Source organism: Heteronotia binoei, chromosome 4, assembly GCF_032191835.1.
Source record: "Heteronotia binoei isolate CCM8104 ecotype False Entrance Well chromosome 4, APGP_CSIRO_Hbin_v1, whole genome shotgun sequence".
NCBI classification, from domain to species: domain Eukaryota; kingdom Metazoa; phylum Chordata; class Lepidosauria; order Squamata; family Gekkonidae; genus Heteronotia; species Heteronotia binoei.
In genome coordinates, this window is record NC_083226.1 from 64352667 (window position 1) to 64371498 (window position 18832).

The 18832-nt window shown below is 43.9% G+C and overlaps 1 protein-coding gene across 10 annotated transcripts in view; it reads right to left on the reverse strand.

Annotated features, from left to right (window-relative positions):
• TRPM3 (transient receptor potential cation channel subfamily M member 3) overlaps positions 1-18832 on the reverse strand; it is a 608524-nt gene that overhangs the window by 120457 nt on the left and 469235 nt on the right. For all 10 annotated transcript variants that reach the window (XM_060237459.1, XM_060237453.1, XM_060237455.1 and 7 more), the window contains exon 9: positions 10214-10286. In XM_060237459.1, the coding sequence (XP_060093442.1) occupies positions 10214-10286 (73 nt within the window). The remainder of the gene's footprint in view (positions 1-10213; positions 10287-18832) is intronic.

The window sequence follows — 18832 nt, forward strand, 5'->3', positions numbered from 1 at the left end:
TTTTGATAAGAAATATAAAAATCAGGAAATTGAGAAGAACGTTTTCAGGAACTTCCTATATTGCTTGATTGCAGACAGAAAATCAGAAGTAAAATTGAAATTAATTTGACATCCAGATTAACTTGAGTGAAGAGCCCACACCACTGTGGAAGTTTTTAAAAAAAATTGAAATAAAGTAATAAAAACCTGGGTTCTTCATATGGGCTTGAGCTGAGATGTTACAGTGTGGGACTCAATTATTATATTGTCTAGTGTCGGGTGTTCTATATTTTGATAAAGTTCCACATAATATTCTTGTTGACAAATTGGTAAAATGTGGTTTGGATCCTATTACTATTAGGTGGATCTGTAACTGGTTGACAGATCACACCCAATGAGTGTTTGTGAATGGTTCCTCGTCCTCTTGGAGAGGAGTGACAAGTGGAGTGCCTCAAGGATCTGTGCTGGGACCTGTTTTATTTGATACCTTTATAAATGATTTGATTAAGGAATAGAGGGAATGCTTACTAAATTTGCAGATGATACCACATTGGGAGGGGTTGCAAATACAGTAGAGGACAGAGTCAGGGTACAGAATGATTTTGACAGGCTGGAAAACTGGGCTAAAATAAATACAATGGATTTTAACACTGTATTAATCTTAATCCAGTCTTTCTTAGTGGGAAAGCAATATATACTAATTAGATGAAGAATAACAGCAAGCCATCAGTGAGGTAGATTAGGCTGAGAGTTTGTGTCCAGCACATTTCCTTTGTAGAGTGGGGATATTGAACCTAGGCTTCCCAGACAGTAGGCTGATGCTGACCACTAAACATGACTGTCTTCCTGAGTTACAGTTATTTCTCTGGGGAAGACTGTAGTTTTGTAGATAAACATATAACCTCAGACTGTGCCATGGTACCTTCACATGTCCTTGATCAGCACACAAAGCAATTTATGTACAAAAGCTTACAATGTCCAGCCCTCATTTCCAGCTGGAAACACTCTGTTTTTAAGATAATTTTATATTGTTTCATTGCTAACAAACTTGTTATTTATATTGATTTTATCCGTTTGTTTTATGTTGTGATCTGCAGGGATCGTTTTGTAGGAAAAAAGGTGGTGGGGCTCATCCAGGGATTGTTATTCAGCTGCACCTACTATTCAATGGACAAGAAGGTGGAACTCTCAAAAGGAGGAGGTGGAACCCTCAGAATGGTTCAGGAGCTGTGCTCCTGTGAGCTCCCACTGAAACCGAGGCCTGGCGATCTGCCCTGAGTCCACTTGCAGGGAGGGCAGAATATAAATTGAAACAGATAAACAAACAAACAAAATTTGTTTCCCTGGGTCCTAAAGCATTGAGCATGCAATTTCTGTAAAGAATCAAATAAATAATAAGAAATAAATCAAAAATAGGTTTGCAACTTACAGATACACACCTGAACAGCATACTCAAGATTGCCACAGCACAAACATTGTCTCCAGAGACTGTTTTTAAGCATGTTTAATTTTAAGTAAAAAAACCCCCTTTAATTGTGTTTGTCTGTGACCTTTATAAACTTTATATCTCTGCTACCTGGCATTACATTTTATGACATACATGGCCTGGCCTGACAAGGTCTGGCCCTCATCATAACAAATGAATTTGACACCCCTAGGCTAGATAGCAATCTGACAGCAATGCTGATTCCATGAACTTAGGCAGATCATGAGAGGGAGGGCAAGAAGGGTTGCATCAGTGTGTAATTCTCATGGCCCTTTCTTACATGTCCAGGGAAATACTGTTCACCACTTTGGGGGTCAGGTAGAAATTTTTCTCCAGGCCAGTTTGGCTAGGGATCCTGGAGGGCTGGGGGGGGGGCATCTTCTGGGCAAGAACAGATGTCACTGTGTGTGTGGGGAGGGGGAAGTATTTGTGAGTTTCCTGCATTGTGCAGGGGGTTGGACTAGATGGTCCTGGAGATCTCTCCAACTCCGCATTCTACTTGTGCACTTAGACATCTCACTAATCTTGTTTTCTAGCAAAAGTGATGACATTTGACCATAATATGATGCTGAAAATTGGTTATGTGGTCATGACTGACCACAAATCAGCACAATGCACAAATCTTGTTAGAAAGAGCCCAAGTGTAACCATACACATTCAGCATGTATTGTTAATAATAATTAGCAAATGAGTTTTTTTGACTAGTCAGAAGCCTGTGCATGAGAATTATTTCACGAGTGACTCAAAAATGAAATAAATGAGAGCTGACTAGAGTGTTGATGTGGATGCATTCTCAGACACTGTGTGATAATGAGGCCATGTCCAATACTCAGCATTTCTACAGCAATTATCTATCTTCTGTGGCGTGTCTTAGTCTCAGATTACAGTGACATAAAGTGTGAGATCTGACAGAAGTTAAAAACATGTCTTTCTCATTTGCAGACAAACAAAAGACCCAAGCAAACAAACTGCAAGAAAAAATATTATGAATAATCCCAGCAGTGAAAGAAAGCAATAAGCTATAACTAAGAAATCCTAAATCTGAACTACTTTTCTATGCTCCTGGTTAGGTTGCTATACTGTTCTCTTCTCCTTTCATTTTCAGATTGCTATAGTAAGTGCAGGAAGCAACCAGTTGCATCCATGAAATAAATAACCTTAAATAATGTCTGACATATTTATATGAACTGTATTTTTTAGGAATAAACATCTGGATATATAAATATGCAATTCATGAACAAAGGAAATTCCAAAGAGATGGTGAAGAAATTTATTACATGCAACTAGGGCACAATGAGGCTCCCAACTGGAGGCAGGCTGCACAGCCTTGTCTCCGAGGGCTGTTTTGCCCCTTTGTAAGGAGGAGGAGCGGGCAGGGCATTATGGGAGGTGAGGGTGAAACAGGCACGCCTTAATGGCTGTCTCTGCTTCTGCTTTTGGCTGGGGGGAAATGAGTTGGCGGACCACACAGTCCACTTTTGGTGTGACAATTTAGCTGTGGTGAATGTCATCAATTCCCTCGCTTCTAAATCACCCAAGGTTATGAAGTTAGTTTGGGCTTTTACACTGCAATGTGATGGAATACTTTATTTTTTGCCAGGCATGTGCCTAGGGTGGATAATGGGGTGGCTGATGCTCTCTCCCGCAAACAGATGCAGAGGTTTCGTCAGCTCGCCCCAGGTGCAGATCTTCCTACAAGGATGCCCCTGGAGATTTGGATGATTGGTGGTTTGAGGCCGGCAGAGTTATAAGTATCGCTATTGCTGCTAGCACTAGAAAATCATACACAAGGGCAGTGAGCCAATTTGAGAAGTTTAGGAGCATTGTAGGTTACAGCATGGAATGGCCTCTTCCAGTGGAGCATTTACTCCACTATTGCATATCATTGCAGCACAGGGGCCTGGCAGTTCGATCCATTCAGGGCTGGTTGTCTGCTTTGGCTTTTGCCAGTAAAGCCATGGGGTTACAGGAACTAACTAATGATTTCCACATTCAGAAGATGCTCGAAGGGTGGGCCAGAGAGGCCAGGGTTAGGTCAGATGCAAGGCAGCCGATTTCACCCATAATTCTTAGGGGTTTATGGTCAGTCTGGGGCCAGGTTTGTCGGTCGGATTATGAAACACTTCTCTTTCATGCTGCCTCCCTGGTGGCATTTTTGGGGCTCCCTGAGTGAGTGAGCTGGTAGCTCAGTCCAGAGGGGATGTTTCTGGAAGGGCCTTATTGGCCCAAGACATTCGCATTGCTGATGGAGTGGCATATATCACAGTGTGTCATTCTAAGACTGACCAGTTGCAGCAGGGGAACACTATTAGTTTGGGCGCCTGTGTTCTGGGCTGCCCATAGGGCCAGGAGGACTTCAGCCGGGTCACAGCTGGGGCTCAGCAAGTAGGCTACCACAGAGTGGCGTGGAAGGCAGGATCTCCATTGGTCAGTCCTGTTGCCCTTGCTTTTTGAAAATGTTCATGTTGTGGTGATACATTTGGGAGGAAACGATCTAGGCTTGCTCAAGGATAGAGCCCTTGTACTGCAGACCAAGGATGACTTTCAAGTCATTAGGAGTCGTTGGCCTCAGGTTTTGATTGTGTGGTCGGCCATGATCCTGTGCCAGGTATGGTGTGGGGTATGGGATCCATGGGCGATTGAGAAAGCTCGCCAGAAAGCCAATTTGGCCACAGAGCCAGTTTGGTGTAGTGGTTAAGTGCGCGGACTCTTATCTGGGAGAACCGGGTTTGATTCCCCACTCCTCCACTTGCACCTGCTGGCATGGCCTTGGGTCAGCCATAGCTCTGGCAGAGGTTGTCCTTGAAAGGGCAGCTGCTGTGAGAGCCCTCTCCAGCCCCACCCATCTCACAGGGTGTCTGTTGTGGGGGAGGAAGGTAAAGGAGATTGTGAGCCGCTCTGAGACTCTTCGGAGTGGAGGGCGGGATATAAATCCAATATCATCATCATCTTCTTCTTCTTCTTTAATTTAGAAATTAAAAAAGCCCTGGGGGGGGGGGGTTGGACCACTTTCTCCCTTATATTGGGATCCGTGCTGATTGCACGGATTTATACAGGATTCATGGCATCCATCTTTCTGATAAGGGAAACGACTTTTTTTTTGATGACTTAAAACTTGGGCTTCGGGAAGTGCTAGGCGTTTAGTGGGCGCAGCTGCCTAAGCAGAAGCTTGGCCTCGTGGTGGCTGGTTTTTTTGCCTAACTTCCGTTATGCAGCTTGGTGAGCACCAATAGCACCCCAGTTTTGGGGCACAGGGTATAGCTAAATTATTCCTGGTCTGTGCAGACTAGTTGAGTGATGAAGCGGACTGCCTCAGGTTTGCATGGATTGGCCCAACCTTCAGCCATGTGGATGGGGGCTGGAACTCCAGGGCATAACCTTTGCTAAGCCGACCGGATACAAGCCATGCATTTTGGCTAGGGGCAGGGTGGCTTGCCCATCATGTGGCAGGAAAAGGGTATTTCATCCCCTGGTCCTGCCGTGCTGCCTGTTATGTTTATAGCCCTTGTTGTTAATTTAATAATAAAGAAAGTGGCCCTTAGTTACCCAAACCCTTGTGTCCGTCTCTTCTTTCTGTCTTTGGGGGCAAATAGATTGTTTACATTATTTGGGGTATCTAGTTGGAATAATTATATGATGCTTACAGCAGCTTCAGCAGATTTGTATATGCATTTATATTATTTTACATCTTCATATTAAATTAATCAAATGGAAGCCTCTTTGATTTCCTGCTTTATAGTTCCTTTAGGTTTCAAAGGGAATGAAACCTGATCAAGGCAGAAAAATTGCTCTGAGAGAGACCATGTGGTTTTTGTGTTGTTGCTAGGAAACCTCCTTCATTTGTCTATCCATGTTAGAAAGCTGCTTCTTTACCCTGTGACTCTCAGGTGGATTTACATCATGCTACTGTTACATCAGAGCAAAGCAAAAATCTCTGCTGCAGAATGTTCCCACTAAGAGTAAAGGGACTATAAGATCTCTGGCTCAATCAACGAGATACATTAAATTAGATAGAAAGGAAAGTGGACAAAATTACTGTGAAATTCCCACCTCTGCAAAAGCAGGAAAATATAGTAGCATTGGGGATTCCACTTACATTGGATTCAAATTACTTTTGTCTGGGATAAAGTATGAATAATATAAACACAGGTCTTCTATGAAGTGCCATGTGCAGCAACCACTTGGACATTCTATTCAGCTTGTAATTTAGCAAGGGCCAGGAATCTGCATGTTTGCAAGCCTTTTTCCAGATCCATTTCTCTCTCTTTTGCCACTATGTGGTGTACATGTGTGCACAAAGGAAGGGGGGAATGGGGGAAGGTCTTGACTTCTTTGCTGCTTCAAGCAAGTTTTTCAGAATGTGTATTAGCAAACTGTCACTCTTGCATGGAAACTTATCACGCTAAATTAATCTCCTGCATTTTTGTTTCAGCGCAAAAATACAATCATTTCATGGTTGATATTCACTGCCCTTTGTGTTACAGGAGGGTTAGATGTGAGCAACACTGTTTAGCAGCTGTAGAATGGATACTGTCTGAGCATGAGTCATCATGGCACATTTACAAGCTAGAAGGAACGCGGACCCATCAGGCTCAGGTTAGTTTGACAATGCGCTTCAGTGAACAGCACAACAGATTAGGTAGCCATAACGGAAATGGACATATAATCCAGTATGTGTCTTTCAAGCTTTTAACAATTCAGATACTGGATTTGGGCAGCCTGGTGCACTGGGAAGAGGACTGAAAAAGCTGGCAAGCTATCAGAATGGCAATTCAAGTGGGTTGAAATCAGCTGGGCTTGGAGTCTTTCCACTATATTCAGATTATTAGATTAACTAGGGAACAGTCTCCACAGTACATAGAGTTCTGTGACACCCCCCCCCCCAATCCATTTGTTAAGATCATCCTAGTAGTCTATGAGCTGTGATCAGTGGAAGGGCTGCTTTGCATAGCAGAACTGTCTGATTCCAAACAATATGACCAATAAGTAGGGTTGCCAGGTCCCTTCTGGCCACCTCTGGGGGGTACGGTTGCCAAATCCAAGTTGGAAAACTTCTGGAGATTTGGGGATGATGTGGGGGGGGGGGGGACAGGGACCTCTGCAAAGTACAATGCCATAGAATCCAACATCCAAAGCAGCCATTTTCTCTGGGGAACTGATCTCTAGTCTGGATATGTGGTATTTCCGGGAAATACCCAGTCCCACCCAGAGGCTGGCATCCCTAACAATAAACCCTCTGATAATGATATCTGCCTATTGAAATCAGTGCACATAGAACTGGACTGAGAATAAGCATGCTGTTCCCAATCCCATTAAAAATGGCTAGTTTGTGAGCTCAGCATCTACATAAGTACAAAATGTACACACATCAATTTCAGCACAGTGATTGGGATTATTGTTTTTTCAGTCACAGGGCTGATACCTACATGAGCTGGTGATTTTATGCTCTGTGTGTGTTGATTTCAGTACATGTATGGCTGCAGAGGGCTATTAATGCCTACACAATGAAAATGGAAATGATTTGAAGTATCACTGCCTTGCTAAAGTAAATGAGGAGAACATTAAAATCTTTAGATATGGTACAGTTTTAAGTGGTTATTTAAATAATCAGACACAGGAACAGCCAGAATAAAACTCCTGGGCGAATCTGACCTGCCAAAGCTTTCCTTTTGGTGGCTGCTATGTACTGGCTGTTCAGATGATAAGACGGGTCTGTCTAATGATAACAAATTAGATTCTAGCTATATCTCTTCTTCTAGCTACTTGATAATTGGAAATTGAACAAACTTGAAGTGGTCTTCAAAATGTAAGATAAATCTATTCAAAGAACAGTTACTGAGCTCTATACAGGAGAAATGTTAATGTTGTTCTCAGCAAGCATCAGCTGAAGGAGGTCAGCACTGTATTGATTAGAAATTGTGAGATAGTGCCTAGGCCCTAGAGAATTTTGCAGCCTTTTGAGATAATAATAATAAAAAAGATATTAAATGGAAGTTATTACATTCTTGGAGTGAGTAAGACCTTTTATTTACTGGGTCAGGAACAATAGACCATTTTTAAACTTGACTAGCTTGGCCCGTAACAAGCCTTGATATACAGCAAAAGAACACTGTGAACCAACAGAGAAAAGGAACATATAACCTGTCTTCATTGGCTACATACACACAATTAAAATAGTTTATGTGGAAGACTACAAACATAAAGGCTAGGAATTGACAATATTAAAGAGCATTCTTTTACTCAGTGAAAATGAATTTAAATATTTGCAATGGGATCCCTAATGTAAATTTTTCACTATACTTGTCCTTTGCACATGGTTTAAATGTGTGGACTGAATAGACATGAGAAAGAGGACTACCTTTGACTTTTACATGCTCAGTGAGTATGGAACATTCCCCAAACTGCATATATCAAGAGTAGGGCTTTCCATTGGAATTTTGTTCCTCTTAATCTGCATTTAGACTATGAAATTAGATAATCTGGAAAAGGCTATTGTTGGTTTGAAAACTGAAATAATGAACTGGATGTAGGGTTGTCAATCCCCAGGTGGGGCAGAAGATCAAGGTAAAACACCTCCACGAAAACCAGCCTCTAAACTCAATACACAAATACCATATTTTAAACAAATTCTAGAAAAATATTCAAATTTTAAACAAATTCTAGAAAAATATTCAAAGTGTATTCAAGGTTATTTATACATCAAACATAGATAAAGAACATGTACTCTCACCCCAAAGTCATTCAAAGACAAACCAATATCCAGTGGGTTGCTCAATCCCCAGGTGGGGGCAGGGGATCCCCCAGTTTGCAGACTCTCCCCCCGCTTCAGTGTCATCAGAAAGTTGGTGGGGGGAGAGAAATGTCTGCTGGGCATTCCATTATTCCCTATGGAAATCCATTCCCAGAGGGTATAATAGAGAATTGATCTGCGGGTATCTGGGGCTCGGGGGCTCCCCGTTTTTTGAGGTAGAAGCACCACATTTTCAGCATAGCATCCAATGCCTCTCCTCAAAATACCCTTCAAGTTTCAAAAGGATTGGGCCATCCAGTTCTATGAGCCTAAAAATAAGGTGCCCCTATCCTTCATTATTTCCAGTGGAGGGAAGGCGTTTAAAACTTGTGCAGTCCCTATAAATTTGATGGCCAAAACTCCCTTTGGAGTTCAATTATGCTTGTCACAACCTTGCTCCTGGCTCCACCCCCAATGTCTCCTTGCTCCATCCCCAATGTCCCTATCAAAGTTAGTTTTGAAGATGCCTCAGGTCTTCTGCTTTATTTTGAATTTTGATTTATTAGTTTTGTATCCTATTTCTTGAATTGGATTTGGCAACCCTAACTGGATGAGGAATGGGATTACACATTTTAATTTGTTGTTTTGGGTCATATGTTTCTTCCCTTTTTATATTCAGAAAATGTTAATGTCACACAGATAGGAGACAGGGTTTGCTTTCTGTAGAATGTGTAGTTTCTTTTAATATTTGATAGAAAAACCATTGGCACAAACCATACCTCCACATGTTTCTAGCTCTACACAGAGCATGTACAGGAGGGGATAAACAATACGAATAGTCTACTGATGATGTTTCTATAGCTAGTTCAATAAAAACAATTGCAGATTTTGAAAATAACTGCAGATATAAGAGGAGATGAGAAAAATATTGTTTGCAAATGAAAAGCCGACATTTAAAAAAGTTACCAAAATCTCTCAATTCTTTTGCTTTATTTATATAAATGTTTCCTCTGCCACTCAGTAAAAAAGGAGAAAAACAGAACTTTGAGAATGGCAAATAGATGGTATAGTCTGATAAACAATGGCTTAGTTCAGACCATTCCAGTGAGCTAGTTGTGTTAGCCTATGCTGCACCCTTCTTAAATCTTCGTTCGCGAAGTCAAGCCGAGAGAGAGAGAGAGAGATAATATAGTAATATACTATTTTATTATATATTACTTACATTTTTATTATGTTAGAATGTATTATTATGATGTGACTGCTCTGAGCCTGGACACAGGGAGAGTGGGATACAAAACTAATAAATCAAAATTCAAAATAAAACAGAAGACCTGTGGCACCTTCAAAACTAACAATACTGGAATAAATACTGGAATAACTACTGTTAGTCTTTAAGGTACAACTTGACTTCTGTTTTGTTTCAGTTCACATATTCCATGAAACTGATCTATTTTAATTATGGTTGGTTTGTGAATGATTACACAAATCCTGGTTTGCCGTGTTAAATGTTGGTTTTAGTGACTTTGTTAAGGCCAGCGATTTCTTTAGCTAGGGAGTGTGGAAACAACTGTGGCTTGTCAGGATTTCCACATTTGTACATTTCAAAACTGTAATTAAAACTATATTAATAATTCAACTTCAAACTGGGTTTCAGGTACTAGACTGACAGTTGCTACCTAATCATAATTAGGGATATGGTCCATGTGGAAACCATCATGATAACAATAGTTTAATTGAACTGTGGCTTTGCTTTTTGTTGGAACCAAGCAAATGAATTTGAAGTGCAGACATACAGCCTGAACCTACTTGAATAAGTTTGTTCTCCATGAAGGGACAGTGATCTGGATTTTGAGGTTTCCCCCTTTTCTGTTTTTTTCCCCGGTGGTTTTTAAAAAATAAATATTTTTTTTTAAAGAAGGGATAGCATGATAACTTGTGATAACAGCATTCAAAACAGCTACTATTGCACTCATAATATGGTTTGTAATTGGCTTGCTGTGCAGGGGAACTCTTATTACCTTTTAGCAAAGCTGTCAAGATGGCTAGATCAATGTCCTGGTGCCCTTCTGATCCCATACGAAACACAGTAATCTAAAAGTCAGAAGAAAATAATATCGTTAGGGATTTCTTCCATTTTTTAAAAACCTGGCACTTAAGCTCATCACCACTATAGCAAAACAAACAAACTTCAGCAGAGAGATATTCTGGGCAAGCAAAAGTAGAATGTGAAGGTCTGAGCATTCAGCAGGCGAAGGACATATATCACAGCAAATAATTAAAATATTAAACAATTATTAAAGCAAAATTTTCCTCTTCAGATTTGAAACAGTTTTTCTGCATGGTATACATGATACACAATACATTATTATATCCAATTTATAGCAATCATCTTTCCTTGATGACTGCTTTGAGTAAAGAGTTCACACATTTGCATAAAGCCAGTAATAGGGCAATGACCTAACTACTGTAGAAATGTCAACATTTTTTACATCAGTTTTTTGCAATGTGGAACTGAGATCATTCACAATTACTAGTGCAATGACACTGAAATGGCAGATTTATTCAACAAAGGCATCTTCTGAAGCTTATTCTTAATCCTGAATACAAAACAATAATGTAATACCACTTTATGAACCAATAAAACAGAAATGTAGAACTCAACCTAAGCAGATTCTTCTTTCCATGGAAGCTCATACCATAATAAATCCATTAGTTATTTCAGCACCACAAGACTTTGTTCTTAATAACACTGACAGCTCTTACAATTACTGAGTGGGTTTTTTTTAAATGAAATCAGTAGCATTGGAAAAAGAAGCATGATAAAAACAATTTAAAAGGAGTTAAGCAGCTTAGACATTCATCTTTGTCCAAAATACATGGAATTTGTACATTAAGCCACAACTTAATTTCTGTGCCATGTAACAATAAATATGTTGTGCAGTTCCACATATTTATATGTGTGTATGCACTGACTGGTAATACACAGTCCCTTTTCTTGGAGCTTCAGAGTTGTGAACCTGCCTGAAGATGCTGGCCTCTAAATAACAAAGCATTTTAAGTTTCACAGGAGGTCTCTACAGCTGATGTCCATTAGATGGCAGTGAGGAAATTGTAGGGGAAAATATTCTGCTGGGATGACCAACATTTAGCTAAGTAACTGAATGGCAGTGGCCAGCAGGGTAGAGTTACTCAGGTTCATGTTATTTGGCCATTGCAGGAGAAAGGAATATGTTTGCCAAATGTTCCTTGATCATTCCACAATTAAAGGCACAGCAGCCTTCTTTTGATCTAAAGCCTTGGGGAAACAGTACAGACATGCCCAGTGGGCCGGGAAGTGGAATACCAGGATCAGAGGCCACAATAAAACTTCTGTAGGAGATGGAAGGTAGCTGACACTCAGCCACCAAGGATAAGGCAGATACAGTATAGGGCCTACAGTGTTACTGTGGCAACCAGTGTAACATTTTCTGCTGTACTATCAAACACAGAATGCAACAGCTTAACAATTGCAGAATGATTTACTAGGAACACAAATAAAAGCAATGGCCTCCCAAAAATTGAGACAATGATTATGCAATGTAAAACTCAAACAATAATTGGCAGCATTTACAAAAATGCTCAGCAAATTCTCATAACCAAAATATATGCCATAAGTTACAAATCAAATGATAAGGAGCAATGTTGAAAAAGTAGCACTGAATAACAAAGCTGACATTCACATATGAATGTCCATAATCCCTGATGAATTCTGTAAGCACCAGACAATAGATACACTTATTCATCACACTAGGATACATAGATATTGACAATTTTCTCTTGAACATTTGACCTAAAAAGACAAGTTTCTTGAGCAAACCAGTTATATTGCTCAAGAATATTGTTACATTAAAACAAAATGAGGGAGGTGATGTTAAGATTTAATGTTATAAGTGAAAGAAAATAAAAATATATGTCAGTGCAGAGGAAAACTAAGATGAATACAATAAATACATTTGAGAAAAATCCAAGCAACAAGAGAAGGCAAATCTTAACATTGACATACAAATGCTGACAATCTCAGATGAATTTTCTGAATGTTCTTCAACTATATACCTACCATTCAGAGCAATGTGAATGTTACCTATCTCAGTCAGGCAACTACCGGTGTTCTCCAGCATATCTCTGAGTTTTGGGGCATTCATAACATCTGTCACTGACTGTGAATGTCAGAAATCTAAATTTAAGTCAATCAGTAAACGATGAGAGGAAGTGATCCATCTACCCTGCAAATTTCCCAAGTCTTCTATAACAGATAACGGCATAACTCAAAGGAAATCAGCTTAACTCTCCTGAGCTTGTAAAAATTACTTTACTTACTACACATTCAATTGCATCCCAAATTAGTCTTAAACATAGAGACAAAGTAATGGTTCAAATATAAGAGTAAACAATGTCTTGCTACAGTCCAAATTAGCTTCGTCTCCCTTCCCTCATGTGGTTAACTAACAAATGATTTACAAGCAATCCACAGTTTTGTTTTTATGACTGAATCACAAGCTTCTCCTGATAAATCAGGATTTCAAACAATGCTTTAAACCTGGTTTAGGTTTGCAGGGGTGTAATGTATTGGCTGAAATACGCGCCCACGCGCAGAGACGGCTGGGTATCCCAGGCACCTCTAGCGCGGGGCGCGGAATCCCCGCCCACTACATCCACGGCGGGAAGTTTAACAGGCCAGGATTGGCCTGACCTGTACAGGAGGCTGAACCGGGTATGTACATAAGCGGGGCCCGGCCCGCGTGTTCCCTCTCTTGCAACATGCTCCTAATAAACTATGTTGCCCTACTCTCGTCTCCGCTTCGAGTACGTTACACTGGCGATGAAGGTGGGATTCTTCCTCCTCTGGGCAGTCGTGGTCCAGCTCCTCGTGGTGGGCGGCTTCTGTCCGGGCCTTGGGGAAGGTCCTGGAGGTCCTCTCGAACGCCACCGCCTCGCTGAAGGCGCTCTGGAGGGTGAGCTCTTCTTTGGCGAAGAGCTTCTGCTGGAGCCTCTCGTCGCGGAGGCCCCATGTGAATCGGTCGGCCAGGGTGTCTTCCAGCTGGGGAAAGTTGCAGTTCCCGGCGATCTTGCGGAGAGCCGCCAGGTAGTCGGCGGCCGATTCCCCCACGGCCTGGTCCCTTCTGTGGAACAGGAACCGACGGGCCACCCGCGAAGGCTGTGGCGAGAAATGGCCGGTGAGGAGCCTGATGATCTCCTCGTAGGACTTCTCCGTGAGGCGGGCGGGAGCCGAGAGACCCTTGGTGATCTCGAACGTGGCTGGCCCGCAGATGCTCAGGAGAACGTCCCTCTTTGAGCCTGCGTCGGTGACCTTGTTGGCCCTTAGGTAGAACTCGACTCGCTCCGCGTAGGACTCCCAGGCCTCGGGATTGGCGGGGTCGAATGTCTCGAGGTAGCCGGTGGTTCCGCTCTGTGTGGCCATTGCGGCGTCGGTCAGGCCTCGTGGTTGCCCTAGATCTCCGTGGTAGCCGCTGAGGCTAAGATCCCATCCTCGTCGCCAGTGTAACGTACTCGAAGCGGAGACGAGAATTCGGCAACCGCCTAAGAGAGGTACTCCGCCGGTTCCAGGCAGCGGGGCTCAAAGTCAAGAGGGAGAAATGCCTGTTGGGGGTCCCACGGGTGGAGTTCCTGGGGTTCGCCGTAGACGCAGCGGGGATCCACCCAACGGAAGAGAAGACCCGAGCCATTGTGCAAGCGCCAGCCCCCACCTGCAAAGCGGAGCTATAAAGCTTCTTGGGGGTGCTTAACTTCTACCATTCATTTCTCCCCCACAAGGCGGCCCTAGCAGAGCCCCTGCACCGCCTGCTGGACAAAAAAGCCCCTTGGGTTTGGGGCAAACGCCAAGCGGCCGCGTTTCAGGCAGTCAAGGATGTGTTGGTGTCTAATGCGGTGCTCCACCATTTTGACGAGGGCCTCCCCGTCATCCTGGCATGCGATGCGTCGCCATACGGGGTGGGAGCAGTCCTGGGGCACCAACTACCCGACGGGAGGGAGGTACCGGTCGCATACTACTCCCGCACACTGACACCAGCCGAGCGCAACTACGCGCAAATAGACAAAGAGGCACTGGCAATCGTGGCGGGGGTCCGCAAGTTCCACGAATATCTGTACGGGCGGAGGTTCACTATTGCCACCGACCACAAGCCTCTCCTAGGCCTGTTGGCCCCTGACCGGCAAACCCCCCAAATTCTCTCACAGCGCGTGTTGAGGTGGAACCAATTCCTCAACTCCTACACGTACACACTGGTGCACAGGGCAGGCAAGGCCATGGGCCACGCGGACGCGCTCAGCCGCTTGCCGCTCCCAGAAGTAGGCCCAGACCCCGCCCCCGCACACCAGGTCATGATGATAGAGAGCCTCCCGGAGCAGCCCCTGCACGCGGCGGAGGTCGCCAAGGCAACACAGAAACACAAAATACTGGCGAGGGTGCTCGACTGGGTGATGAGGGGCTGGACGGAGGGGAACATGGGGGAAGAATTCAAACCATACACGACCAGGAGGGAGGAACTAGCCGCGCACAAGGGGTGCCTATTATGGGGAAGCAGGGTGGTGGTCCCGCCTCCGCTGCAAAAGCGAGTCCTGGAATCCCTACACGAGACCCATCCCGGCATAGTCCGAATGAAGGCGTTAGCCAGGAGCTACGTCTGGTGGCCGGGAATGGACGGGGAGATTGAGACGTGGGTGCGCAGGTGTCAAACGTGTCAGGAGTCAAGGCCTGCGCCCCCCAGCGCCCCCGCCACACGGTGGGAGTCCACCCGGAAGCCCTGGTCAAGGCTCCACATCGATTTTGCGGGGCCATTCCAGGGTCAAATCTTCATGATCATTGTGGACGCCTATTCCAAATGGCTGGAGGTCATTCCCGTAGGGTCCACCTCAGCAGCAGCCGCCATCAAAGCGCTGCGCAGGGTCTTGTGCACACACGGTATTCCGGATACCATAGTCTCAGATAACGGGACAGCATTCACAGCGGCGGACTTCCAAGGGTTCCTCAATAGATACCTGATTAAACACATTCGCTCCGCCCCCTTTCACCCGGCCACCAACGGCCAGGCGGAGCGGATGGTCTGCACAACCAAGGAAGCCTTAAGCCGCATCGTTCAGGGAGACTGGGACCACAGACTAGCTGCGTTCCTTTTCGATAACCGGGTCACCCCCAACCCGGCCACCGGGGTCAGTCCGGCCGAGCTCCTCATGGGACGCAAACTCATAACATGGCTGGACCGACTACACCCCGACAGGACCGCTGACCCCAGCGGAAGTCCCGAGGTCCGGGACGCGGCAAGGGGGTTCTTTGCAGGCGACCCAGTTTATGCCCGGAACTACGCGAGGGGACCCGAATGGGTGGCGGGCAGAGTGTTACGAGTAACGGGGTCCTGCCACTACGACATATCGACCGAGGGGGGCCAGGTCCTACGGCGGCACATCGACCAGCTACGCCGCCGGACGCTGCCCGAGGACCCGGCCGACATAGAGGAGGTGGAGTCAACCAGAGGCCGGCCAGACAAAGCGCCCCCAACGACAGCAGGGCCGCTGCCCGAAGTGCAGGGGCCCACCGAGCCCGACCGGCCCGAGGAACCAAACCCGCCGCCTCTGGCGGCACCACAACCCCCAGACGTGCCCGCCAGGGAAGCAGCGCCCCCCCACAGGACCTTCCCAAACGGTCCACCAGGGAGAGCCGACCGCCCACGTATCTTAAAGACTATGTTCGTTAACTAGGGGGGGAGGAGTGTAATGTATTGGCTGAAATACGCGCCCACGCGCAGAGGCGGCTGGGTATCCCAGGCACCTCTAGCGCGGGGCGCGGAATCCCCGCCCACTACATCCACGGCGGGAAGTTTAACAGGCCAGGATTGGCCTGACCTGTACAGGAGGCTGAACCGGGTATGTACATAAGCGGGGCCCGGCCCGCGTGTTCCCTCTCTTGCAACGTGCTCCTAATAAACTATGTTGCCCTACTCTCGTCTCCGCTTCGAGTACGTTACAAGGGGTAAGCCCAAACCATATTCAGTGGTATGAAAGTTAGGATAAACTATTATTTGTTGCAAATTCATTGGCTGTTTGCAAGGGGAAAAGGAAAGTGGGAGGGTAGAAATCCCAGGATCCATAGGCTTGTTCATGCATCAGCAAACTTTGGTTACTGCTTGTGTGTTTGAACATGGTATTAGAATAACTCAATGTAATGAAAAAGTAAGGGATTATGTTAAATTTAATCTTAGAATACAGTAATTTCCTATTTCTTGGCTCACTCATCAACCAAAAGGGAGGCTGCAACCAGGAAAAGAAGCAGATTGAGGCTGGTAAGGGCAGCCATGAAGGAGCTAGAAAAGTGTAAGGATGTCAGTGGCAACCAAGATCAAGTTAATCCATTCCATGATAGTCTCCATTAGAATATATGGATGTGAAAGCTGGATAATGAAGAAAGCAGACAGGAAGAAAGTTGATTCCTTTGAAATATGGTATTGGATGACAGTTTTATGGATGCCATGGAGTCACCAAAAGATAAATAACTGGGTTCTAGATTGAATCAAACATGCAGCCCCATTGCGCAGAGTGGTAAAGCAGCAGTACTGCAGTCCAAGCTCCACCATGAAAATGTCATGATGCGATGTCTCCCCAGAGTTGAAAACAATGGTGCTTGCACAGGGGGACTACCTTTACCTTTAGATTGAATCAATCCTAAACTTTCCCTGGAAATGAAAATGACCAAACTGAGGCTATCGTACTTTGATTACATCATGAGAAGACAAGACTCACTGAAAAAGACAATAATGCTAGAAAAAGTTGAAGATAGCAGGAAAAGAGAAAGATCTAACATGGGATTGATTGACTCAATAAAGGAAGCCATGGTCCTCAGTTTACAAGACCTTAGTAAGGCTGTGAATGATAGGATGTTTGGAGGTCCTTAATTCATAGGGTTGCCATAAATTGGAAGCAAGTTGACAGCAAACTAGACTAGGATGGTATCAGGGTCTGTAAAGATTTCCTATGGAGATACTTATGGGTCTATACAGGGCACATTAATTAGACTTTAACTGAGATTCCCCTACCATTTAAAATGAAATCCTTGAATTAAACACATACAGACAGCATAGGAAAGGTGATCAAACCTGTAATGATTTACTGTTTTAGGTGGAAACTGCTACAATGTTTTTATACTTTTTTGAGTGTAAGTTATGACTCCAGAAGAAAAAAGAGTTAAAATTAATTTTTATTACATTCAGCAAGTTTAACTGTGAGTTAGGCACAGATCATGACAGTGTGGTATCATATTTTACTCAATTCATTTATACCCAGGGTTGGTTTTTTTTTTTAGTAGGAACGCAAAGGAATACAGTTCAAGAGGGGATTGGATAAACATATGGAGCAGAGGTTCATCAGTGGCTATTAGTCACAGGGTATAGATGGAACTCTTTGTCTGTGGCAAATGATGCTCTGTATTCTTGGTGTTTAGGGGGCAACAGTGGGAGGGCTTCTAGTGTCCTGGCCCCACTGGTAGACCTCCTGATGGCACCTGATTTTTGGCCAGTGTGTGACAGTGTTGGACTGGATGGGCCATTGGCCTGATCCAACATGGCTTCTCTTATGTTCAAGCACAACCTCTCTATGTTCACAGGCACAGGTGTTTAACACAAGATGACGAGTTTGTTTTCTGCCATACTTGAACAATATTGCTTGCCAGGGGACCCTGGTCTGAGATATGGAAATTTTGATATGAATATTAAGTACATTTACTCTAGCATCAAAATCTCTAGAGCATGCATTATAGAATAACTGTACTTGAGTACTAGAACAATATAAAAATTGCATGGAGTGCACATGATAAAGAGGTTTCAACCAATTAGGCTAGATAGCATATGTTCAGAATTCAGCCAAATAACTTCCAACTAGACCAGGGGTGGCCAAACTGCAGCTCGGGAGCCACATGTGGCTCTTTTATACATACTGTATGGCTCTCGAAGCCCCCACCATCCCATTGGCCAGTATAGAAAAGGCATCTGTCCCTTTAAATCAAGCTGGTGGCTTGAAGAATGCATTTAAGTTAAAGTTACTTTCTTTCTGCCTCTCCCTCCTCCCCCACCTATTTCCTTCCTTCATCTTTCAACCATCTGATGTTCATGTCTTGTGGTTCTCAAACATCTGGTGTTTTTCTATATGGCTCTTACATTAAGCAAGTTTAGCCACCCCTGAACTAGACAGTTATGTCTTCACTTGCTACATTTAGGAAGGCATATAAGGCAGTCTTATTACAGAGAGCATTTGGTGGATGGTAGATAGTTCCAGTGCATTTGTCTGGGAGTTTGCTGATTGTGTGTTTTAATATAAAATACTTTTAGATTTGTATTATGCATATTTTATTCTGTTTTAATTTGGTTAATTGAACTATTATTTATGTGCAAATTGGTTGCTGCAATATTCACTTCCTTGAGACCAAGGAAATACAGAAATGATTTAAATAAATAAACACTTGAAAGCTACTACAGCAATGGTTCCAATATATATTATCTTTCTATCATTCTGTAATAAACAAGGCTACGTTATGCTCTGGTTAATTGTTCCATTTCCAGAGTGTTCTCGCTTCTGTCTGTCACAACTTGGTAAAA